The sequence below is a fragment of the Pseudophryne corroboree genome, chromosome 5, assembly GCF_028390025.1.
Source record: "Pseudophryne corroboree isolate aPseCor3 chromosome 5, aPseCor3.hap2, whole genome shotgun sequence".
Lineage (NCBI taxonomy): Eukaryota > Metazoa > Chordata > Amphibia > Anura > Myobatrachidae > Pseudophryne > Pseudophryne corroboree.
This window is the reverse complement of record NC_086448.1, coordinates 121,796,520-121,822,921: the sequence shown is the minus strand read 5'-3', so window position 1 is coordinate 121,822,921 and position 26,402 is coordinate 121,796,520. Positions and strand designations below refer to the sequence as shown.

Here is a 26,402-nt window from a genome sequence, read left to right as displayed (position 1 = left end):
AAATCTATTTCTCGTAGTCCGTAGTGGATGCTGGGCGCCCGTCCCAAGTGCGGACTTCTTCTGCAATGCTTGTATATAGTTATTGCTTAAATAAGGGTTATGTTTGGTTGTATCAGGGTTGATCTGATGCTCCGTTGTTGTTCATACTGTTAACTGGGTAAATTTATCACGAGTGATACGGTATGATTGGTGTGACTGGTATGAGTCTTGCCCTGGATTCCAAAATCCTTTCCTTGTACTGTCAGCTCTTCCGGGCACAGTTTCTCTAACTGAGATCTGGAGGAGGGACATAGAGGGAGGAGCCAGAACACACCAGATACCAAATTCTTTCTTAAAGTGCCCTGTCTCCTGCGGAGCCCGTCTATTCCCCATGGTCCTTACGGAGTCCCCAGCATCCACTACGGACTACGAGAAATAGATTTACCGGTAAGTAAAATCTTATTTTTCCCCCTATCTAATAGACAGGAAAAAACAGACACCCAACCGACTTTTCAAACATTTGAATCTCCTCCTTAAAGAATTAAAATCTGGCTTTTAACTTTAGAAAACAGTTTTGAAATTCTCTGTATGAAAAATCCCAAACTCCTCTGAGTACCAGCAATATTGCAGCTGCAATATTGCTGGTACTCAGAGGAGTTTGGGATTTTTCATACAGAGAATTTCAAAACTGTTTTCTAAAGTTAAAAGCCAGATTTTAAGTCTTTAAGAATCCACAGTACGAACTCAGATTACAAATCATTCTGTCGGTGGAATTCAAATAGGACTACTATAGAAATATAAAAAACAATCTTTAATTTAAAAAGGAACACTGCTATTATCTCAGCAAAATTGTTTACTACTACATTAGGTGCATAACCTGCACCAGTCAGCAATGAATGGAAATAATTTATATCATTAAAAAAATCTGAAAATATAAAGAAAATTAACACCCTTGAAGAAGTCGCCTAAGACGAAGCGCGTTGGGTGAAAACTATATGTTATATCTGTAAAAGTGAATGGGCTATTAAAAGCCTGAAAGTTGTCATTGCTAATTTTGGTGAAAAACTTTTGTGAAAATGAAATCTCTAATATTTTAACAATTGTTTTTACTGTATTTTAATAAATTAATCTTTATATATGAATACATTGGGTGTGTGCATTGAGGTAATAATAGTCATTCCTCAGTTCATATTCTCTACTATTCTAAGTGGTCTGTAGCCAATTGAGACATTTCGCATTAATTTTATATATATATATATATATATATATATATATATATATATATATATATAAAGCTGGGAATCCGGCATTCCATTTTACCCCTCCGGCCTGCAGTGTAGAAGATGGTACTCATAGGGCAGTATTCAAATGATATATTATGCTAGAATCTCTAATTAAAGTAGTTCTCCAAACACTGCAACTCAGGACCACTGTGTGGCCTCACCTCTGCCATGAGAACACCAGGACCAATGCCTACTACTCCTATGTCCAAGAACATCATGACTGCCCCCGGGACTACCCCTCAAGCTGAGTAGGTAACTGAGGGGTGTGTGCACCAGGACCAGACTTTGCTGGGTCATTTCCATTGGACATTAGTGTGCTCCCCACATTCTCACACCCACCCCCACTGCTCTCATGAGACAAGAACATTTCTAATTTTCGCAAAATAATGTTAGTACAGTTTTCCTGCAAATGTGTTTTTCTCTTCTCTTTCTTCTTACAGCGTACTTCCACCCCACTGTGTGCTATTTCAGTAATGTTTACCTCCATTGGTTGCACACCCTGCCAGCAGTAACCTACGCAGTGCGCCCCACATGGCTGCCTCGGATGGTTCCTCTGTGGGCAGCGTGTGCTTCATTTGGATCTTTCCATGTAGGGTATAGCATACCCCTACACACGTGTCAGTTTTCCCATACATGCATTTGGCCCTTGTATGGCTCATCTCCCACTGTGAAACCTTCGTAGTGCGCCCAACATGGCTGCCTTAGCTAATGCACTTGTGGATGGGATGAAAAATACATGGACCTGATGGTTTTTCTTGGAACCCTACTCTGAACTTTAAGACTCTGCAATCTCCCCATTTTGTGTTATCTCTTCTAGGGGTGGACTATTCCACCCTGGGTATTCCTACGCAATGCGCCTAATATGGCTGCCGCACCTGGTACCTTGTGAGGGTGGAATACACAACCCTTGGAGGTTATTACCCAAAATGCCTACACCAATCTTGCATTATGCTTTCTATGTGCTCAAGGGTTTTTTTATGTCTGTGTGGTTTATCTTTTGATGTATTACTTAAATCTTATGTATTATGTGCATTGAGTTCAAGTTGGCACCGCAGATGGCTGCCTCAGTGTTGCTCTGCCAAGCAGCCTTCGTTTTTAGTTTTACATGTATAATATGACATATTATATGTCTAATATATCGAGTCTATTGTACAGTTGCAATGTGCAGTATGAACTCATACGTGTAATGTTTGTAATGTATGCTACGTTCTTCCCCCTTCTTATGCTATGTATTCCCCCTTCATGTTGCTGCTTGGCGATGCATTGTACCAAATAAAGTTCCTAGTGTACATGAGTACACCTGGCCAACAAAGCTGATACTGATACTGATATCACGCCCAATCTCCTTTCTAAAGTGATCCCCATTATCGCGCATATCACGTCCATAGTAATCAGGTTCAGCTGCGTAATGGGTGGGAGCCCTCGTTACCCCAGGGGTAGCGAGCTGAAATGATTATACCACGCCCATCAGCAGAGACAGAACGGGTGTGGAAGGGTGTGAAAAGAATTGAATACCGCACCGAGTCTTCCACATGGTCAATTACAAATACAATTTACATTACATACACTAACAATACACTGTCACCAAAACATATAAAACATCCAACTCTATCCTGTAACCATCGATAGTTTTGACTAACTTACATTATATTCAAATACTTACAATGTTACTACTGTGCTTTGTAATCTTTAACATTATGCCGGGTACACACGTAGCGATGTGTACAGAGATGTGTGCCGAGTGATCTAGCACAGAATGCTCAGCACACATCTCTGTCCCGCTCAGCACACAGCGCGATGTGTGCTGAGCGAGGGGGAGGGACGGGGGGGGGGGGGGGGGACGACGACACTCACTTTACCCAGCGGTGAAGTGAGCGATCCAACTAGATTGTGCCTGCATGCATGCCAAGTCTAGAGCAGGCGATAGCGACGCACAGGGCCGCGCATCACTATCGCTATAGCGTTAATGTGTTGTCTTTATCATTCATACTATATCCAACACTGATCTAGTCTAAGGGGGGCATGTACTAAGCAGTGATAAAAGTAGAGAAGTGAGCCAGTGGAGAAGTTTTCCATGGCAACCGATCAGCACTGACGTAACATTTATAAATTGCATATTATAAAAGTATACAGAGCAGCTGATTGGTTGCCATGGGCAACTTCTCTACTGGCTCACTTCTCCACTTTTATCACTGCTTAGTACATGTCCCCCTAAGTGCATTAAGTGCATGGCCGTGCTACATTGCTGCACATAAAGTTAATAGTAAGAGTAGTCAGTCATATCTATTTATCTAAATTTGAAAGCCATCACTCACTCACTCACTCACTCACTCACTCACTCACTCACTCACTCATCACTAATTATCTTACTTCCCAATATGTTAGGAAGCTGAAATTCAACATAGATATTCTGAAGGTTGGAAATAGGAAAACTAGGAAATTAGAATTTTAATAAACTTCCCCTAAGGGGATGAAAAGGGGGTTGACATAATGACGTCACCACCGATGCGTGGCTTGCGTTGCGTGAATGATAACACCCAAACGGACAATCGGATCAAAATTTGGATTGCACCTCCAGTGTGTAGAATTTAATAAACTACAAAAATGGTCCTGTCACTTTTTACTGTATCTGCTACGGGTGCTCCTCGGGTAACGCCAAGAACCATAGATTAATATTTACTTACATTAACACTTCTCAAATTTACATCTCTATAGATTTACCAAATTTTTAACTCTCATTTATATTTACATCTGTGAAAAACAGAAACTCCCGTGCGAAGAACGAGTAGAACAGCTAGTAGTTGCATAAAGTGAAGTAAGAAGTTGTTTTAGCGCTATAGTTTTATTTGCTGCAGAAGAGGATGTTAAGGACAGCAGTTGGTGTTCCTGGCTAGGTTGCAGCTCATTAGTAGGGCAAACAACCTAGTACACAATGAAGTGAGTATACAGTTGTCTGTATATCCATAGGCCCAAATTTATCAAGCCTTGGAGAGTGATAAATAGCACGGTGATAAAGTGCCAGCCAACCAGCTCCTGTCATTTTTCAAACACAGCCTGTGACATGGAAGTTAGGAGATGATTGGTTGGTACTTTTTCACCATGCTATTTATCACTCTTCAAGGCTTGATAAATGGTGGACATAGGGGGACATTTACTAAGCAGTGATAAAAGTGGAGAAGTGAGCCAGTGGAGAAGTTTCCCATGGCCACCAATCAGCTGCTCTGTATACTTTTATATTATGCAAATTATAAATGTTACGTCAATGCTGATTGGTTGCCATGGGCAACTTCTCCAGTGCCTCACTTCTTTACTTTTATCACTGCTTAGTAAATGTCCCTCATAGTTCTTTATAAAGCCTACAGACAATAGAATTACTGTATGCTCTGACTCAAGTTATCAAATAGCAGTAGTATCATGGGACGTTTACTTGCTTTACATTCCCTCTCTTTGTTGCCCTGTTATGTTAGTCTCCATGGGTAGTGCTGATGGGTAGAGTATTTCTATGGGCAGCTTCTGTTTAACTGGTTGTGAGTCCCCTGTGATCCGATTCCTTCCTAAATGGGACGTTGTTATGCTTTACTGTACAACTGAAATAATAAGAATTTACTTACCGATAATTCTATTTCTCGGAGTCCGTAGTGGATGCTGGGGTTCCTGAAAGGACCATGGGGAATAGCGGCTCCGCAGGAGACAGGGCACAAAAGTAAAGCTTTTACAGGTCAGGTGGTGTGTACTGGCTCCTCCCCCTATGACCCTCCTCCAGACTCCAGTTAGGTACTGTGCCCGGACGAGCGTACACAATAAGGGAGGATTTTGAATCCCGGGTAAGACTCATACCAGCCACACCAATCACACCGTACAACTTGTGATCTAAACCCAGTTAACAGTATGATAACAGAGGAGCCTCTGAAAGATGGCTTCCTAAACAATAACCCGAATTAGTTAACAATAACTATGTACAAGTATTGCAGATAATCCGCACTTGGGATGGGCGCCCAGCATCCACTACGGACTCCGAGAAATAGAATTATCGGTAAGTAAATTCTTATTTTCTCTATCGTCCTAAGTGGATGCTGGGGTTCCTGAAAGGACCATGGGGATTATACCAAAGCTCCCAAACGGGCGGGAGAGTGCGGATGACTCTGCAGCACCGAATGAGAGAACTCCAGGTCCTCCTTTGCCAGGGTATCAAATTTGTAAAAATTTACAAACGTGTTCTCCCCTGACCACGTAGCTGCTCGGCAGAGTTGTAATGCCGAGACCCCTCGGGCAGCCGCCCAAGATGAGCCCACCTTCCTTGCGGAATGGGCCTTAACAGACTTAGGCTGTGGCAGGCCTGCCACAGAATGTACAAGTTGAATTTTGTTACAAATCCAACGAGCAATCGACTGCTTAGAAGCAGGTGCACCCAACTTGTTGGGTGCATACAGTATAAACAGCGAGTCAGATTTTCTGACTCCAGCCGTCCTTTAAATGTATATTTTTAAGGCTCTGACAACGTCCAACAACTTGGAGTCCTTCAAGTCGTCTGTAGCCGCAGGCACTACAATAGGCTGGTTCAGGTGAAACGCTGATACCACCTTAGGGAGAAAATGCGGACGCGTCCGCAGCTCTGCCCTATGTCGAATGGAAAATTAAATAAGGGCTTTTATAAAACAAAGCCGCCCGTTCAGATACTCTCCCGGCCGAAGCCAGGGCCAGTAACATAGTCACCTTCCATGTGAGATATTTCAAATCCACATTCTTTAGTGGTTCAAACCAATTGGATTTGAGGAATCTAAAACTACATTTAGATCCCACGGTGCCACCTTAGGCACCACAGGAGGCTGTATATGCAGTACTCCTTTGATAAAAATCTGGACCTCAGGGACTGAGGCCAATTCTTTTTGGAAGAATATTGATAGGGCCGAAATTTGAACCTTAATAGATCCCAATTTGAGACCCATAGACAATCCTGATTGCAGGAAATGTAGGAAAACGACCCAGTTGAAATTCCTCCATCGGAGCACTCCGCTGCTCGCACCACGCAACATATTTTCGCCAAATACGGCGATAATGCTTCGCGGTGACTTCCTTCCTTGCCTTTATCAAGGTAGGAATGACTTCTTCTGGAATGCCTTTTCCTTTTAGGATCTGGCATTCAAACGCCATGCCGTCAAACGCAGCCGCGGTAAGTCTTGAAAAAGACAAGGACCCTGCTGAAGCAGGTCCCTTCTCAGAAGTAGAGGCCACGGATCGTCCGTGACCATCTCTTGAAGTTCCGGGTACCAAGTCCTTCTTGGCCAATCCGGAGCCACTAGTCTTACTCCTCTTTGCCGTATAATCCTCAATACCTTTGGTATGAGAGGCAGAGGAGGAAACACATATACCGACTGGTACACCCAAGGTGTTACCAGCGCGTCCACAGCTATTGCCTGCGGATCTCTTGACCTGGCGCAATACCTGTCCAGTGTTTTGTTGAGGCGAGACGCCATCATGTCCACCATTGGTTTTACCCAACGGTTTAATAGCATGTGGAAAACTTCTGGATGAAGTCCCCACTCTCCCGGGTGATATACTGCTGACAGTGCTATCACGTGATTCTCCGCCCAGCGAAGGATCCTGGCAGCTTCTGCCATTGCCCTCCTGCTTCTTGTGCCGCCCTGTCTGTTTACATGGGCGACTGCCGTGATGTTGTCCGACTGGATCAACACCGGTCTTCCTTGAAGCAGAGGTTCCGCCTGGCTTAGAGCATTGTAGATTGCTCTTAGTTCCAGAATGCTTATGTGAAGAGACTTTTTCAGGCTCGACCACACTCCCTGGAAATTTCTTCCCTGTGTGACTGCTCCCCAGCCTCTCAGGCTGGCATCCGTGGTCACCAGGATCCAATCCTGCATGCCGAATCTGCGGCCCTCCAATAGATGAGCCTCCTGCAACCACCACAGAAGGGATACCCTTGTCCTCGGCGACAGGGTTATCCGCAGGTGCATCTGAAGATGCGACCCTGACCATTTGTCCAACAGATCCCTTTGCATGGAATCTGCCGAAAGGGATTGCTTCGTAAGAAGCTACCATTTTTTCCCAGGACTCTTGTGCATTGATGTACAGACACCTTTCCTGGTTTTAGGAGGTTCCTGACCAGGTCAGATAACTCCTTGGCTTTTTCTTCGGGAAGAAAAACCTTTTTCTGAACTGTGTCCAGAATCATCCCCAGGAACAGCAGACGAGTTGTCGGCATTAATTGGGATTTTGGAATATTCAGAATCCATCCGTGCTGCTTTAGCACCTCTTGAGATAGTGCTAAACCCATCTCTAGCTGTTCTCTGGACCTTGCCCTTATTAGGAGATCGTCCAAGTATGGGATAATTAATACGCCTTTTCTTCGAAGAAGAAATATTATCTCGGCCATTACCTTTGTAAAGACCCGAGGTGCCGTGGACAAACCAAACGGCAGCGTCTGAAACTGATAGTGACAGTTTTGTACAACGAACCTGAGGTACCCCTGGTGTGAGGGGTAATTGGAACGTGGAGATACGCATCCTTGATGTCCAAGGATACCATAAAGTCCCCTTCTTCCAGGTTCGCTATCACTGCTCTGAGTGACTCCATCTTGAACTTGAACTTCTTTATGTACAGGTTCAAGGACTTCAGATTTAGAATAGGCCTTACCGAGCCATCCGGCTTCGGTACCACAAAAAGAGTGGAATAATACCCCTTCCCTTGTTGTAGAAGAGGTACCTTGACTATCACCCGCTGAGAATACAGCTTGTGAATGGCTTCCAAAACCGTCTCCCTTTCTGAGGGGGACGTTGGTAAAGCAGATTTCAGGAAACGGCGAGGTGGCTCTGTCTCTAATTTCAACCTGTACCCCTGAGATATTATCTGCAGGATCCAGGGATTTACCTGCGAGTGAGCCCACTGCGCGCTGTAATTCTTGAGACGACCGCCTACCGCCCCCGAGTCCGCTTGCGAAGCCCCAGCGTCATGCTGAGGCTTTTGTAGAAGCCGGGGAGGGCTTCTGTTCCTGGGAAGGAGCTGCCTGTTGCTGTCTCTTCCCTCGTCCTCTGCCTCGTGGCAGATATGAATAGCCCTTTGCTCTCTTATTTTTAAAGGAACGAAAGGGCTGCGGTTGAAAGGTCGGTGCCTTTTTCTGTTGGGGAGTGACTTGAGGTAGAAAGGTGGATTTCCCGGCCGTAGCCGTGGCCACCAAATCCGATAGACCGACCCCAAATAACTCCTCTACGCATCGCCTGTCCACTGTCGTGTCCATAAAGCTCTTCTGGCCGAAATGGACATAGCACTTACCCGTGATGCCAGTGTGCAGATATCTCTCTGTGCATCACGCATATAAAGAAATGCATCCTTTATTTGTTCTAACGACAGTAAAATATTATCCCTGTCCAGGGTATCAATATTTTCGATCAGGGACTCTGACCAAACTACCCCAGCACTGCACATCCAGGCAGTCGCAATAGCTGGTCGTAGTATAACACCTGCATGTGTGTATATACCTTTTTGGATATTTTCCATCCTCCTATCTGATGGATCTTTAAGTGCGGCCGTCTCAGGAGAGGGTAACGCCACTTGTTTTGATAAGCGTGTTAGCGCTTTGTCCACCCTAGGAGGTGTTTCCCAGCGCTCCCTAACCTCTGGCGGGAAAGGGTATAAAGCCAATAACTTCTTTGAAATTAGCAGTTTTTTATCGGGGCACCCCACGCTTCATCACACACGTCATTTAATTCTTCTGATTCGGTAAAAACTACTGGTAGTTTTTTCACACCCCACATAATACCCTGTTTAGTGGTACCTGTAGTATCAGCTAAATGTAACATCTCCTTTATTGCCAAAATCATATAACGTGTGGCCCTACTGGAAAATACGGTTGATTCGTCACCTTCACCACCGGAATCAGTGCCTGTGTCTGGGTCTGTGTCGACCGACTGAGGCAAGGGGCGTTTTACAGCCCCTGACGGTGTTTGAGGCGCCTGGACAGGCACTAATTGAGTGTCCGGCCGCCTCATGTCGGCAAACGACTGCTTAAGCGAGTTGACGCTATCCCGTAATTCCACAAATAAAGGCATCCATTCTGGTGTCGACCCCCTAGGAGGTGACATCCTCATATTTGGCAATTGCTCCGCCTCCACACCAATAACGTCCTCATACATGTCGACACACACGTACCGACACACAGCAGACACACAGGGAATGCTCTATACGAAGACAGGACCCACTAGCCCTTTGGGGAGACAGAGGGAGAGTCTGCCAGCACACACCAAAAAACGCTATATATGACAGGGATAGCCTTATGATTAAGTGCTCCCTTATAGCTGCTTTTATATTAATATATTGCCATTTATTTTGCCCCCCCTCTCTGTTATACCCTGTTTCTGTAGTGCAGTGCAGGGGAGAGACCTGGGAGCCTTCCTGACCAGCGGAGCTGTGACAGAAAATGGCGCCGTGTGCTGAGGAGATAGGCCCCGCCCCTTTTTCGGCGGGCTCGTCTCCCGCTATTTAGTACATTTAGGCAGGGGTAAATATCTCCATATAGCCTCTGGGGCTATATGTGAGGTATTTTTAGCCTTTATAGGTATTCATTTGCCTCCCAGGGCGCCCCCCCCCCAGCGCCCTGCACCCTCAGTGACTGCCGTGTGAAGTGTGCTGAGAGGAAAATGGCGCACAGCTGCAGTGCTGTGCGCTACCTTAAGAAGACTGCAGGAGTCTTCAGCCGCCGATTCTGGACCTCTTCTTGCTTCAGCATCTGTGAGGGGGCCGGCGGCGTGGCTCCGGTGACCATCCAGGCTGTACCTGTGATCGTCCCTCTGGAGCTTCATGTCCAGTAGCCAAGAAGCCAATCCATCCTGCACGCAGGTGAGTTCACTTCTTCTCCCCTCTGTCCCTCGTTGCAGTGATCCTGTTGCCAGCAGGAATCACTGTAAAATAAAAAACCTAAGCTAAACTCTCTAAGCAGCTCTTTATGAGAGCCACCTAGAATTGCACCCTTCTCGGCCGGGCACAAAAATCTAACTGGAGTCTGGAGGAGGGTCATAGGGGGAGGAGCCAGTACACACCACCTGACCTGTAAAAGCTTTACTTTTGTGCCCTGTCTCCTGCGGAGCCGCTATTCCCCATGGTCCTTTCAGGAACCCCAGCATCCACTTAGGACGATAGAGAAAAATAAGAATTTACTTACCGATAATTCTATTTCTCGGAGTCCGTAGTGGATGCTGGGGTTCCTGAAAGGACCATGGGGAATAGCGGCTCCGCAGGAGACAGGGCACAAAAAAGTAAAGCTTTACTAGGTCAGGTGGTGTGCACTGGCTCCTCCCCCTATGACCCTCCTCCAGACTCCAGTTAGGTACTGTGCCCGGACGAGCATACACAATAAGGGAGGCATTTTGAATCCCGGGTAAGACTCATACCAGCCACACCAATCACACCGTACAACTTGTGATCTAAACCCAGTTAACAGTATGATAACAGAAAGGGCCTCTTAAAGATGGCTCCTTAACAATAACCCGAATTAGTTAACAATAACTATGTACAAGTATTGCAGATAATCCGCACTTGGGATGGGCGCCCAGCATCCACTACGGACTCCGAGAAATAGAATTATCGGTAAGTAAATTCTTATTTTCTCTATCGTCCTAAGTGGATGCTGGGGTTCCTGAAAGGACCATGGGGATTATACCAAAGCTCCCAAACGGGCGGGAGAGTGCGGATGACTCTGCAGCACCGAATGAGAGAACTCCAGGTCCTCCTTTGCCAGGGTATCAAATTTGTAAAATTTTACAAACGTGTTCTCCCCCGACCACGTAGCTGCTCGGCAGAGTTGTAATGCCGAGACCCCTCGGGCAGCCGCCCAAGATGAGCCCACCTTCCTTGTGGAGTGGGCTTTTACAGTTTTAGGCTGTGGCAGGCCTGCCACAGAATGTGCAAGTTGAATTGTGTTACAAATCCAACGAGCAATCGACTGCTTAGAAGCAGGTGCGCCCAACTTGTTGGGTGCATACAATATAAACAGCGAGTCAGATTTTCTGACTCCAGCCGTCCTTGCAATGTATATTTTTAAGGCTCTGACAACGTCCAACAACTTGGAGTCCTCCAAGTCGCTAGTGGCCGCAGGCACCACAATAGGTTGGTTCAGATGAAATGCTGATACCACTTTAGGGAGAAAATGCGGACGAGTCCGCAGTTCTGCCCTATCCGAATGGAAGATTAGATAAGGACTTTTATAAGATAAAGCCGCCAATTCAGATACTCTCCTGGCAGAGGCCAGGGCTAGTAACATAGTCACTTTCAATGTGAGATATTTCAAATCCACCTTTTTCAATGGTTCAAACCAATGGGATTTGAGGAAATCTAAAACTACATTTAGATCCCACGGTGCCACCGGAGGCACCACAGGAGGCTGTATATGCAGTACTCCCTTGACAAAAGTCTGGACCTCAGGGACAGAGGCCAATTCTTTTTGGAAGAATATTGACAGGGCCGAAATTTGAACCTTAATGGATCCCAATTTGAGACCCATAGATAATCCTGATTGCAGGAAATGTAGGAAACGACCCAGTTGGAATTCCTCCGTCGGAACCCTCCGATCCTCGCACCACGCTACATATTTTCGCCAAATGCGGTGATAATGTTTCACGGTGACTTCCTTCCGTGCCTTAATCAAGGTAGGAATGACTTCTTCTGGAATGCCTTTCCCTTTTAGGATCTGGCGTTCAACCGCCATGCCGTCAAACGCAGCCGCGGTAAGTCTTGAAAAAGACAGGGACCCTGCTGTAGCAGGTCCCTTCTCAGAGGTAGAGGCCACGGTTCGTCCGTGAGCATCTCTTGAAGTTCCGGATACCAAGTCCTTCTCGGCCAATCCGGAACCACTAGTATTGTTCTTACTCTTCTTTGCCGTATGATCTTCAATACCTTTGGTATGAGCGGCAGAGGAGGAAACACATACACTGACTGGTACACCCAAAGAGTTACCAGTGCGTCCACAGCTATTGCCTGTGGATCTCTTGACCTGGCGCAATATTTGTCCAGTTTCTTGTTGAGGCGAGACGCCATCATGTCTACAATTGGTCTTTCCCAACGGTCTATTAACATGTTGAAGACTTCTGGATGTAGACCCCACTCTCCCGGATGAAGATCGTGTCTGCTGAGGAAGTCTGCTTCCCAGTTGTCCACGCCCGGGATGAACACTGCTGACAGTGCTATCACGTGATTCTCCGCCCAGCGAAGAATCTTGGCAGCTTCTGCCATTGCACTCCTGCTTCTTGTGCCGCCCTGCCTGTTTACATGGGCGACCGCCGTGATGTTGTCCGACTGAATCAACACCGGCTTTCCTTTCAGGAGAAGTTCCGCCTGGCTTAGAGCATTGTAGATTGCTCTTAGTTCCAGAATGTTTATGTGAAGAGACTTTTCCAGACTCGTCCATACTCCCTGGAAGTTTCTTCCTTGTGTGACTGCTCCCCAGCCTCTCAGGCTGGCGTCCGTGGTCACCAGGATCCAATCCTGAATGCCGAATCTGCGGCCTTCTAATAGGTGAGCCTTCTGCAACCACCACAGAAGTGACACCCTTGTCTTTGGTGACAGGGTTATTCGCAGGTGCATCTGCAGATGCGACCCTGACCATTTGTCCAACAGATCCCTTTGGAATATTCTTGCATGGAATCTGCCGAATGGAATTGCTTCGTAAGAAGCCACCATTTTTCCCAGGACTCTTGTGCATTGATGTACTGACACTTTTCCTGGTTTTAGGAGGTTCCTGACCAGATCGGATAACTCCTTGGCTTTTTCCTCTGGAAGGAAAACCTTTTTCTGAACCGTGTCCAGAATCATTCCTAGGAACAGCAGACGAGTTGTCGGGATTAAATGGGATTTTGGAATATTCAGAATCCACCCGTGTTGTCTTAGCACCTCTTGAGATAGTGCTAAAGCTGTCTCCAGCTGTTCTCTGGACCTTGCCCTTATTAGGAGATCGTCCAAGTATGGGATAACTAATACGCCTTTTCTTCGAAGAAGAATCATCATCTCGGCCATTACCTTGGTAAAGACCCGAGGCGCCGTGGACAATCCGAACGGCAGCGTCTGAAACTGATAGTGACAGTTTTGAACAATGAATCTGAGGTACCCCTGGTGTGCGGGGTAAATCGGAACGTGTAGATACGCATCCTTGATGTCCAAGGATACCATAAAGTCCCCTTCTTCCAGGTTCGCTATCACTGCTCTGAGTGACTCCATCTTGAACTTGAACTTTTTTATGTAGAGGTTCAAGGACTTCAGATTTAGAATAGGCCTTACCGAGCCATCCGGCTTCGGTACCACAAATAGAGTGGAATAATACCCCTTTCCTTGTTGTAATAGGGGTACTTTGACTATCACCTGCTGAGCGTACAGCTTGTGAATGGCTTCCAACACCCTCTCCCTTTCGGAAGAGACGGTTGGTAAAGCAGACTTCAGGAAACGATGAGGAGGATCCGTCTCTAATTCCAACCTGTACCCCTGAGATATTATCTGCAGGATCCAGGGGTCTACCTGCGAGTGAGCCCACTGCGCGCTGTAATTTTTGAGACGGCCGCCCACTGTCCCCGAGTCCGCTTGAGAGGCCCCAGCGTCATGCTGAGGTTTTTGCAGGAGCCGGGGAGGGCTTCTGTTCCTGGGAAGGAGCTGCCTGTTGGTGTCTCTTCCCTCTTCCTCTGCCTCGTGGCAGGTACGACAAACCCTTTGCTCTCTTATTTTTGTAGGAGCGAAAAGGCTGCGGTTGAAAGGTCGGTGCCTTTCTCTGTTGGGGAGTGACTTGAGGTAAAAAAGTGGATTTCCCGGCAGTAGCCGTGGCCACCAAGTCTGATAGACCAACTCCAAATAACTCCTCCCCTTTATACGGCAAAACCTCCATGTGACGTTTTGAATCCGCATCGCCTGTCCACTGTCGTGTCCATAAGGCTCTTCTGGCTGAAATGGACATAGCACTCACCCGAGATGCCAGTGTGCAAATATCCCTCTGTGCATCACGCATATAGATAAATGCATCCTTTATTTGTTCTAACGACAGTAAAACATTGTCCCTATCTAGGGTATCAATATTTTCAATCAGGGATTCTGACCAAACTACTCCAGCACTGCACATCCAGGCAGTTGCTATAGCTGGTCGTAGTATAACACCTGCATGTGTGTATATATTCTTTTGAATAACTTCCATCTTTCTATCTGATGGATCCTTAAGTGCGGCCGTCTCAGGAGAGGGTAACGCCACTTGTTTAGATAAGCGTGTGAGCGCCTTGTCCACCTTAGGGGGTGTTTCCCAGCGCGCCCTAACCTCTGGCGGGAAAGGGTATAATGCCAATAACTTTTTTGAAATTATCAACTTTTTATCAGGAGCAACCCACGCTTCATCACACACGTCATTTAATTCTTCTGATTCAGGAAAAACTGTTTGTAGTTTTTTCACACCATACATAATACCCTGTTTTACGGTATCTGTAGTATCAGCTAAATGTAACGTCTCCTTCATTGCCAAAATCATATAACGTGTGGCCCTACTGGAAAATACGTTTGAATTTCTACCGTCGTCACTGGAATCAGTGCCTGTGTCTGGGTCTGTGTCGACCGACTGAGGCAAAGGGCGTTTTACAGCCCCTGACGGTGTTTGAGGCGCCTGGACAGGCATTAATTGATTGTCCGTTCGCCTCATGTCCTCAACTGACTGTTTAAGGGAAGATAAACCATCACGTAATTCCACAAATAAAGGCATCCATTCTGGTGTCGACCCCCTGGGGGGTGACATCTGCATATTTGGCAATTGCTCCGCCTCCACACCAATATCGTCCTCATACATGTCGACACCCCGTACCGACACACACCGCAAACTCACAGGGAATGCTCTAATGAAGACAGGACCCACTAGCCCTTTTGGGGAGACAGAGGGAGAGTCTGCCAGCACACACCACAAAGCGCTATATATACAAGGGATATCCTTATATTAAGTGCTCCCTTATAGCTGCTTTAATATATAATATATATATATATATAGCCATTAATGTGCCCCCCCTCTCTGTTTTACCCTGTTTCTGTAGTGCAGTGCAGGGGAGAGACCTGGGAGCCGTCCTGACCAGCGGAGCTGTGACAGAAAATGGCGCCGTGTGCTGAGGAGATAGGCCCCGCCCCTTTTTCGGCGGGTTCTTCTCCCGCTATTTTTCCAGTCAGGCAGGGGTTAAATATCTCCATATAGCCCCTATGGGCTATATGTGAGGTATTTTTAGCCTTGTATAAGGTTTATATTTGCCTCTCAGAGCGCCCCCCCCCAGCGCTCTGCACCCTCAGTGACTGCCCAGTGAAGTGTGCTGAGAGGAAAATGGCGCACAGCTGCAGTGCTGTGCGCTACCTTATGAAGACTGAGGAGTCTTCAGCCGCCGGTTTCCGGACCTCTTCACGCTTCAGCATCTGCAAGGGGGTCGGCGGCGCGGCTCCGGGACCGGACTCCACGGCTGGGCCTGTGTTCGATCCCTCTGGAGCTAATGGTGTCCAGTAGCCAAGCAGCAAATCCACTCTGCATGCAGGTGAGTTTACTACTTTCCCCCTAAGTCCCACGTTGCAGTGATCCTGTTGCCAGCAGGACTCACTGTAAAGAAAAAAACCTAAACTAAACTTTCTCTAAGCAGCTCTTTAGGAGAGCCACCTAGATTGCACCCTTCTCGTTCGGGCACAAAATCTAACTGGAGTCTGGAGGAGGGTCATAGGGGGAGGAGCCAGTGCACACCACCTGACCTAGTAAAGCTTTACTTTTTTGTGCCCTGTCTCCTGCGGAGCCGCTATTCCCCATGGTCCTTTCAGGAACCCCAGCATCCACTTAGGACGATAGAGAAATGGGGTTTATTCATGAAGCAGTGAAAAGTGTGGAGAAGTGAGCCTGTGGAGAAGTTGCCCATGGCAACCATTCAGCATTAAAGTAACATTTATAATTTGCATACTATAAAATTATACAGAGCAGCTGATTGGTTGCTCATTTCTCCATACTTTTCACTGCTTCATGAACAGATCCCAATGTCCCCCTCAGTGTAATAACAGAGGTCATGGGGGTCTATTAATGAAGCAATGAATAGAGTGGAGAAAAGGACCAGTGGAGAAGTTCCCCATGGCAACCAATCAGCTTTGAAGGAAGCCTTTATCAAGTAGCTTCTATAAAATGTAAGGGAGATGCTGATTGGTTGCCATGGGCAACTTCTCCACTGGTCTGTTTCTCCACTGTTTCACTGCTTCATGAATAGACCCCATTGATACTTATAGGTGTCCTTTCATTCACTACTTAATGTGAGCACTTTCCAGTGGTGAGTGTAAGTTGAATGTCATTTTGACAGACCTGACAGCCATCCACAAGCCAGGCCCTACGTTCTCATTTATAGGGGTCTACTCATGGAGCAGTAAAAAGAGTGAAGTGAGCCAGTGAAGAAGTTGACCATGACAACCGATTAGCTGGTATGTATAATTTTATATGCTCTTGATAGATGTTACCTCAAAGTTGATTGGTTGCCATGGGCAACATCTCCACTGGCACACTTCTCCACTCTTTTCACTGCTCCATGAATAGGCCCCATAGTCATCGCCACAGCTCAGCTGGCCACAGGATCTCTACTCCAACTCCTGCTGGCTACTTTGATCCAGCTCCTCCCAGGGGCCTGTGTCATACTCAGGAGAGGTGTCCGAATCAGCATCCGCTCACAGCTAAGGTGCCTGCTGTCCTGCTCCAGTGTTCACTAGCCAACTAATCACATTTACTCTAAATCAACTTTACTTTAAGTTGACACTGGCATCAACCCCTGATCAAAATGGCAACTGCAGGGTATGAAATTAGTATCACCATTTCGGGAATGTGCGCCCCTTCTTCAGTATATAAAACAAGTGACAAATGCTGGTAGAACAAAATAATTTGCTTACTGACTGGATCCCCGCAGCTGTCACCATCTGCACGCTGTCCTGGCATCCGGTCTGGCCACTCCTGGAGGAATGTGACATCATCCGGTTCCATCCAGTGGGAGGGCTGTAAACAATAAGAATCACTATGGAAACCCCACATGAATACATGGCAATAATAAAACTGAGTGAAATACAAAAGTTCCTAATGCAAACAAATACTTAGCAAGATGCATAAAAAATATACATAAAAACCGCAGCATTTGCATTGTGGTAATTACATATATGAATGTGCTAAATAAGTGTAGCAAGTTACCATTAAAAATTGTGCTAAAACATATACATAAAATACAGCATGTGCCTCTATACAAAACTAAACAAAGGCAAAAATGACAGTGTACCACATACAAAATGTTACTCAAAAAAAAAAATGTATAAAAATGTGAATGAAATAAACTAAAACCTATGGGAACTATCAACTCATCCATCTATATCCATAGGCATGCGCAGCACATTTTATTAGGGGGTGCACCGTCGGAGGGGTGTGACTAGCACCGCCCATTGGGCGTGTCTAGCGCCGCCCATCAGGCTTGTGTCTCTCTCCGCCTGTTGGCACTCACTGCAAACTAAATAATATAGGAAATTTGATTAAATAGAGTCCAGTGAGGAATGGCAGATGATTATGTCAGTAATAATGCTGGACTGGTGTGTGTTGATCGTGCCTGGCGGCGGTTCCATCCTTTCACAGCTGTTCCTCCTACAGCTGCTCCTCTTAGGTGGACGATCCTACACATAACTTTGCAAACCCCCCTCCCTCCGAAGAAATAGGTATGGTGGACTTTTGCGCACTCGGGGAGAAGAAGCTGCACACTTAGAATGCCAAGGACATACAAACACCATATGTCAAATGTCAACTTTTAAGAGAAAAAAATGGCATCTATGGTGTGCGCTGGTTTTCACTTCCCTGGGAAAACCAGCGCACACCATAGATGCCATTTTTTTCTCTTAAAACCCCCCTCCCTCCCACACTTCACATCTTGTTCCTACACTGATGCTCCGCATCACCTCACACTCTTTCCTGGTGCTCCGCATCACCTCACACCCTCCCCTAATGCTCCGCATCACCTCTCCCCCGATGCTCTGCATCACCTCTTCCTCTCCCCCGATGCTCCACATCACCTGTCACCTGATGCTCTGCATCACATGTCCCCTGACGCTCCGCATCACCTCTCACCTTTCCCTGATGCACTGCATCACCTCTCTCCCTCCCCGTCTCCTGAACCTCCGCATCACCTCTCACACTCCCCTGATCCTCTGCATCACCTCTCACCCTCCCCTTATTCTTCACATCACCTCTCACCGTCATGACAGCAATATGACAGACCTCAAACTCAGAGATGCTCCACATCACCTGTCACCTGATGCTCTGCATCACCTGTCCCCTGACGCTCCGCATCACCTCTCACCTTTCCTTGATGCACTGCATCACCTCTCTCCCTCCCCGCAATGCGCAGGTGCTTTGTACGGGTACAAAGCGGATCATAGCTGAGCGATGGATTTACCAAAGAATCCATTTGCACAGCCGATCTCAAGGAGATTTAACAGGAAGAAGGCGTTTCTGGGTGTCAACTGACCATTTTCTGGGAGTGTTTGGAAAAACGCAGGCGTGTCCAAGCGTTTGCAGGGCGGGTGTCTGACGTCAATTCCGGGACCAGACTGGATGACGTGATCGCAAGGGCTGAGTAAGTTCAGACCTACTCAGAAACTGCACAATATATTTTTGCAGAGCTCGGCTGCACAAGCGTTCGCACACTTGCAAAGTGAAAATACACTCCCCTATAGGCGGCGACTATCTGATCGGAGTGCTGCAAAAAATAGCTAGTGAGCGATCAACTCGGATTGACCCCCATAGTTGCTTACCACACTGCAGGTTGCTGCCAGTGAGTATCAATTCCGTCCCTGATTGAGTTATGCTACGGCTGCCACATGGGTGAGAATTGTGTCTGCAGGGAGCGGACAGTTGTGCAGGAGAGTGCTGCTGCTTGTGCCCGGCAGTCCCACTCACACTCTCCATGCTGGCTGCTCCTGCTCCTCTTAGGTGGCCACGGTGGTAAAGACAGAACAGGGAAGGCCACCGCAGTGTCCCATGTAATGGCGTTGTGATGTCATTCATAGAAGCACACAGACCGGACCATGGGATGTAACAGGGTAATCAGAGGTGGGGTGGGCTTCTAATTTGTCTTTTTTTTTCAAACTAGTACCGCGCAAGGCGGCAGCCAGCACGATCAGTTTATGTTGTCCTTTGTGAATGTGAACCTCAGGGCCTTGACCTCCTGGCGTGTGTGGGGGTGCTGGACGTTAGGTGCGCACCAGGCACCCCCCCCCCCCCCGTGCGCACACCTATGTCTATATATCCCATGTAGCTACAAAAGACTTCAGATTTTGGGATATTATGCGCCCCTAGGCACAACAATAACGGCCACCCCTCACCTGTCTAATTTTATTATTTTTATTGATTGGTTATCAGACCTCCTTTTGATCATAGCCAACTTAATAGAATAATAAAAAAGCCACTATGACATTTTTTTATTTTTAATTATGTATACATATTTGCTGTAGTAGGACAGCTTACAGGGACAGTATGTGCATGTCCTACTTGTGTACACTCCATTCAAGATGGTATCTGGTACAGTACAGTGGATATATTTTGCAGTTACTGGTACTTTTTGGTCTGATAGTACCAACACAAGCATCCAAGCCTCACATGCCTGATGGGAAATTCGCCACTGCCCAAGGGTCTATTTCACTCTTTTATAAGAGGATAGCCCCACCAAATATGGTAGAGAGGGGCTGCAGTATTGGAATATTTGCAGATCATGCCTGGGCGTCTATAGCACATAGTTATGACTTTAAGTTGGGTCTCAAGCAACCCAACTCCAAGCTAGAGGTACAAACAATAAAAAACTGAAAACTTATGAGCACTTTTGAGGTGAGGTATTGTGCACACACACACACACTATTATTATTATTACTACCAGTTATTTATACAGTGCACAAATATTCTGCAGCACTTTACAGAGAATATTTGGCCATTCATATCATTCCCTGCCCCAACTGACAATATATATTCCCTATCACATGTACACGCAGACACATTCACACTAAGGTTAATTTGTATGGAGCCAATTAACCTACCAGTATATTTATGGATTTTGGGAGGAAACCGGAGCACCCGGAGGAAACCCACGCAAGCACAGGGAGAATATACAAACTCCACACAGTTAGGGCCATGGTGGGAATCGAACCCATGACCCCAGTGCTGTGAGGCAGTAATGCTAACCATTACACCGTGTGTGCTGCCCAATATATTGTAGACTATCCTCATTTCAAACCATGATAGAAGTTCTTAGTGCTGTAGTGTAGTGGTTATCACTTTTGCTTCAAACCGAAACCAATAAGTCCTTGGTTTAAAACCAGGCAGAACAACCAACTGCTGTCACAATACATTTTATGGGAAAACACATTATATACACTATGTATTCATTCATTTGTTAATAGACTATGAAATATACACTTATATTTTCAAAACACTTTTTTTCAGGACAGAGACGAATGTATGAATTCTCCAAATATCTGTGGTGAGAGGATAAAGTGCTTAAATACTCCAGGTACTGTTTTTCAATTATGTTCTAAAAAGTCTGATGCTGAATTAGAAAATATATAGTCGCGTCCTGCTGAATGGCATTCATTGGTGTGCTTATAATGGCTGGGAATCATAATGAGTTGATCACATCTTCCAAAATGGCATCAATTTCTAAGGGGCCTATTTATCATTGAGTATTTGTGGCATACTGTATAGTATTTTTTGGGGGGATACCCTGAAATATTAAGGATCCCCCGTATGTATGAAGGAAGGATCACAGCCGATATAGGGATATCTACTGCCTTCTCATCGTTTCTGAGAGCAGCCGCAGCCCCATATGGGGGCTGTGAAGATGTCAAATTTACCAAGCTCCGGAATGTGAAGCACTCCAGGGTTTGGTCCCTGGCAGCTAACACCATTTGCAGATGGTGTTAGTACATTGTAGCCTATAGGCTACACTTCTGAAAATTTATAGGGAAGGGATCCCTCGGAACCCTCCCCAGCAATGGGTCCCTATATAGTAATGAAGTGACCACTCATGCAATCACTTCACTACTAAAACATTACAGGGATGGGCTTCTATGTTTTTTTTTTGTACATCCAGTCAAAACTTAATTATTGCTGTAAATAGCTGCAATAAGAAATTAGAATGGTCAGGTCTGATAATTGATAAATATTCCCCTACGACTGCTAAATTTTAAGCTGCTGTGGACCACCGGCAGTGCAGTCAGCATAGAATTCTATGGGGTTGTAATGTGCCCTATGCATCAAGCTCCAGAAAGTAAAACTTTCCAGAGCTTGTGCCTGATAGGCAATGTCATCTATATAGATGGCGTTGCCTGTAGAAATCTATGGGTTTCTTTCCACAGAAATCCCCAGAGAGGCCCCACATGCATAATAGGACTCCCAGGTCATGAACCCAGAAGTCCTGTCATTGTAAGGGACAACTCTTATCGGAAGAGCTGTCCCGAGGATAAGTATTCATGCATACAGAGTTAATAATCACCTGTATACATGTTATAAGAGGTAGGATTGAGATACATGATACATCCTGCCCCCTATGGGCTTCTTACCACAAAAATCCCTGGAGAGGGTTCCAAAGGATCCTTCTCCTTCCCTCGCAGATTGCTCTTTAACTGGCTAATGGCCGCGCATGCAAGGGACAGCTCTTATCGAAAGAGCTGTCCAGAGCAAAAGTATTCATGCATTTGGCATTATTAAACGCTGATATACATGTGATAAGAGGCATGCATACAAGTGTTTATTTATACTGAAAATAGGAAGTGTGCGCCTGATACATCCTGCCCTAACTCTTTACCTACTGGTCTAGAACTGTATGTATATATCTGCTGCTGCAGTCCTCCGTACATACATCTAGGTGGTACTTCATTTTTGTGAGTACTCATTGAAAACGGGTGTATTCGGTGGATGTCCTGTAAATACTTTTGATAATTATGCCTAATAGTCTGAACATTTAATCATTGGTACAATTAGGGCTGAATTCATTTTACTGTAAATGTATATTAATGTATTGAAAACTGGAAATATAAACTTTAAGACGTTTGGTGGGGCATAAGTTGGAAAAGAAAAAGTGGCCTGGTTGTCATAAAATGTAAATCCATGTCTTACAACGACATTCTCAGTGTTTTTTTTTTTTTTTTCACCAGGTGGCTTCAGATGCCTTGGAGTTGCTGAAAAGGATGCAGCTTTGGGAATATGTGGTGATCAGTACTTCTTTAATAAAGAGCTTCAGGAGTGCCAGGCCTGCTCTGACTGTGAAGAAGAGGTTGTTGCATTTCCTTGTACTGCTGATAGTGACACTGTTTGCGCTGCAATAAGTGAAAGTAAATTATGTGAATCATGGTCTGCTGGCCTGTCCATGCCTTCTCCTAAAACGCCTAACTCCCAGATATATCCAGGGCTCAGTTTAAAGATCAGGGAGAAGGTGCAATGTGAAATTTTGACTCCAGAAGATAGTCAGATTGTATTCAGACAACATGGCTTGTTATGGGCTGACCTTAACTTTGCAGTAAAACATAATTGCAGGAACTTTCTTCAACTTTCTTTAAAGCTCAACAACAGTGAAGAAGGCTATGAACTAAGTGGTTCTAGAATTGAGCAGCCAGAAGGAAAATATTTTCAGAGCACAAGTATAAGTTGTGCAGTAGAAGTTGAGCCAAGCCAAACTTTATCTGTGGTTCTAAAAAGCCCAAACCAATTCTGCAACCAGAGCAGAGACTTTCATGTTTATGACCTAAACACACCACTTAGTTTGTTTTGGCTCTCTCATGACACAGGTGCGGTGGCCATGAGTGCGCAGATGTCTACAGCAATGCATTACCAAACTAACTATCGGCCAACCTTTAAGATCATCTCTGTATCTGATCCCTACATGATCAGCTTGTCTCATGATGGAAGAAGCATCAAGTTAACCGATTCTGGTGTTGTTAAATTTGTTTTCCAACAAGCCCTGTATTCCATGGGTCCGACATGTGTGCGTGAAGGCTTTACACTGATTTCTTATATCAATAGAAATGGATCAAATTCTGAGTTAATGCAGGTTTTTAAGTCAGGTGTTAACTACAGAGACACATCTATCTCAGCATCTGGTGCTACCATAGTCAGTTCTGGAGATGTAATAAGTTTTGAGGTTCTATCTCCAGCACAATGCAATGTTCGATACTTTGGTGAAAACTCTGGCATAAGTATGCTAAGTCTTATCTGGATTCCGACAGCAATTTCTACCGCCATCACAGCTTCAGTATCTAAAACTGGATTACCTACAGGGGCAGTCAGAAATAAACTATTGAACTTCAGCCAGGATTTTCCACAGAATAAAGTAATACAGCTGATCACTACTGGTCAGTTTGCCCACAAATATTTAATTTTTTCAGAAAATGGAGGTGTCAGTGTTTCCTTCAACCTGAAATTAATTCACTCATGTAATGTTGTCAAGGTGACATTAAGTACACGGATAAGTGATGAAGTGCAACCATCCATAGTCGCTCAACAAATCGGTGGTCAGATGCCAGAAGGAAGTCAATGGACCAGTGTGTCCATTCGCTCATCTTTCAATGTGCAAAACGGCACAATGTTGTCGGTTTCACTTGATTGTGTACGTGGAAGAATCAATCAAATCGCTTATGACAAAGGGACTAATTTATCTGTCTTATGGGTTTTATCATAGTCTTCCTAAAATGCTATAAATTAATTCAAATTAACTGTACTCAAAGTAATAGGTTTCTGATAAGCAAATGGTTTTAGGTGATGTTGACATTGGTGTTTTCAGCAATAAACCTTTGCAACTGACCACCAAACCGGAGAGTCTTGTGGAAACATAACATGAAATGTTCTGTTTAAGAACACACTATGAAGGATTGTAGTTTATCATATTGTCATCTTCCCTGCTTGTGGCGCCAATTTGTCTTAGTTTTCAACAGACAGATCCTTTTATTTTTACTTCCACTGGAAAGCTGTAATATTAAATATATATACATTGCTTTAACAGAGTAAGAAGAAATATGGTTTGTAACATTTTTGCAATATTTGACCAACAGAAGAAGTCGTAGGTTAAGATTTATGGACTGTGCAAACTTCATGTAACATTGGTCTCTCAGTTTTCCGTTGATGGGATCTTCAGATAGGCAGTACAACAATTACACAATATTAATAGCCACAATACATACTGCAGTATTTGGTGAAAATGTGCTACAAAAACACATAACCTTGAGTAACCTTTGCAAGAAGAAGTAAATTAGGGTGAATCAGGCCTGTTTTGATTGCCAAACATGGTTGCTCCCTTTATAGGATTATTTTTGTTAATGCTTACATATTAATGTTTTGTTAAGGGTAAAAAATGCTTGTTTTTACCATTTGTTTTTTCCAATATTCACTTTGTGACTGAGAATGGAAATGTAAAAGACACAAGGGAAACCAGTATGGAGGTGAGGTTACTTATGGTGAGAGCTTTTGGACTACAAATTAATTATATAAAATGGGTTCCTACCTTAAAAATCATTTTCAAGGTTCTTGACCAGAATGTGCCACAATCCAATGTAAAAAGAACAAAAATATTTAAAGTATGTAAATTATGCTGGAAATAATTCAAACACAAAAATATATTAAATGCACGTGTTAATATGACACTTTTTTTGTTACCTATGGAATTAGATTTCTAAATTTATTTTTAATAAACTACTTATTATATTGTGTATTTTAAACTTTTTATAAATATTTGTATTTGTATTGAATAAATGTGAGATTGTGAATTAAGTCTGAACTTATTTATACAACGTACAGTAATATTTGTGTAATTTATATTTCCCATTTTAAATCTCAATATAATAAGATCATTATTTTCTAATTATTTTGACTATTTGAAGGCACCATATTTGCTGTTGACTCCATTTAATGCAGAAAATATACTGTTAGCCTTTGCATCATTACTAGATATGAATGTGAGGATCCTTGTAATAAATGTGTCTCTACCAGAGACCCCCTATCAATCTCTATTAAAGGACAAATTTGAAATTCTGGATACACTTTGAAAATAAACATTTGAATCAATATTGATTCTGTTATTTACAAAAATGGAAAGTATATTTATTATATAGTACAATTCATGCAAGTTTTTTTTCTCAGTGTAGTGAAAAATATAGCCCACTGCATTGTGAAGTTACAGTCATATAACTTTGTCATAATTTTAATATTTTGAGCGTTTGTCACATTCTGTATTTTATACCATTATGTATTTTTAAAAGTTGGCTTCTTTACGTGTTTTTCACACTTTGTTTTCATAATTTGATATGGATTATTTTAATTTCAGATCTCTAGTACTAGAATATTTAATACCATGGTGTCTGCGCATGCACTGGTCCCGTCACCTGTAGGATCCATTGTGCAGGTGCCGGGACACAGGGGTGGCAGCTGGTTGTCTCCTCTCCAAGCATGGAAGTAGAGGCAGCCCCCTTATTAAATGTAATTAGGAGCCGCCGCTGCTTGGTTCGGTAATGAATCAGTCAGATACTTCACTCCTTCAAAAGCAGGTGACAAATAGTCTTTTCACTTACCTTAAGAAATTATCAGTGGACCCCTAAACTGAAACATGCTACTTGCTTCATAGAGTGTCAATATATGAATTTTAAATACAATGCATCTGGAGCAGAGGCGGATTTAGACCTCATGGGGCCCTAAGCGAAATACCGATTTGGGGCCCCCCCTACCTCAAACAATCCATAGCACTATATTTTTGTTCTGACTTATGCCCCCTTACATTATAGATGGAGTTCCGTCTGTGCCTGGGCCTATCACCTCGTCTGGGGTGCGCACGTGTCCGTGACATGCACGCGCCCCATTCACTAGAATGAGAGCGTCTGTGTGCACTCCCGGCGGGGCTAAGCGGCGACCAATCAGACAGAGAGTGCCCCATAGAGGTACTGTGTGCGCGCGCCCAAAAAATGGGTGTGGCCAATTAAAATGGGACGTGATACACAGACATATGCCCCCAATAGTGCAGTGCCAGATCCACAATTGCCCCCACAGTGCCAGATCCACAATTGCCCCCACAGTGCCAGGTATACAAATGCCCCCACAGTGCCAGGTATACAAGTGCCCCT

General features: G+C 44.8%; 1 protein-coding gene across 3 annotated transcripts in view; it reads left to right on the top strand.

Moving 5' to 3' along the window:
* The window catches only part of LOC134927342 (uncharacterized), a 61,686-nt gene extending 36,333 nt beyond the window's left edge, over window positions 1-25,353 (top strand). For all 3 annotated transcript variants that reach the window (XM_063921648.1, XM_063921650.1, XM_063921649.1), the window contains exons 4-5: window positions 20,746-20,812; window positions 22,455-25,353. In XM_063921648.1, the coding sequence (XP_063777718.1) occupies window positions 20,746-20,812; window positions 22,455-23,974 (1,587 nt within the window). In that variant the 3' untranslated portion in view covers window positions 23,975-25,353. The remainder of the gene's footprint in view (window positions 1-20,745; window positions 20,813-22,454) is intronic.
* Window positions 25,354-26,402: the final 1,049 nt, after the last annotated feature.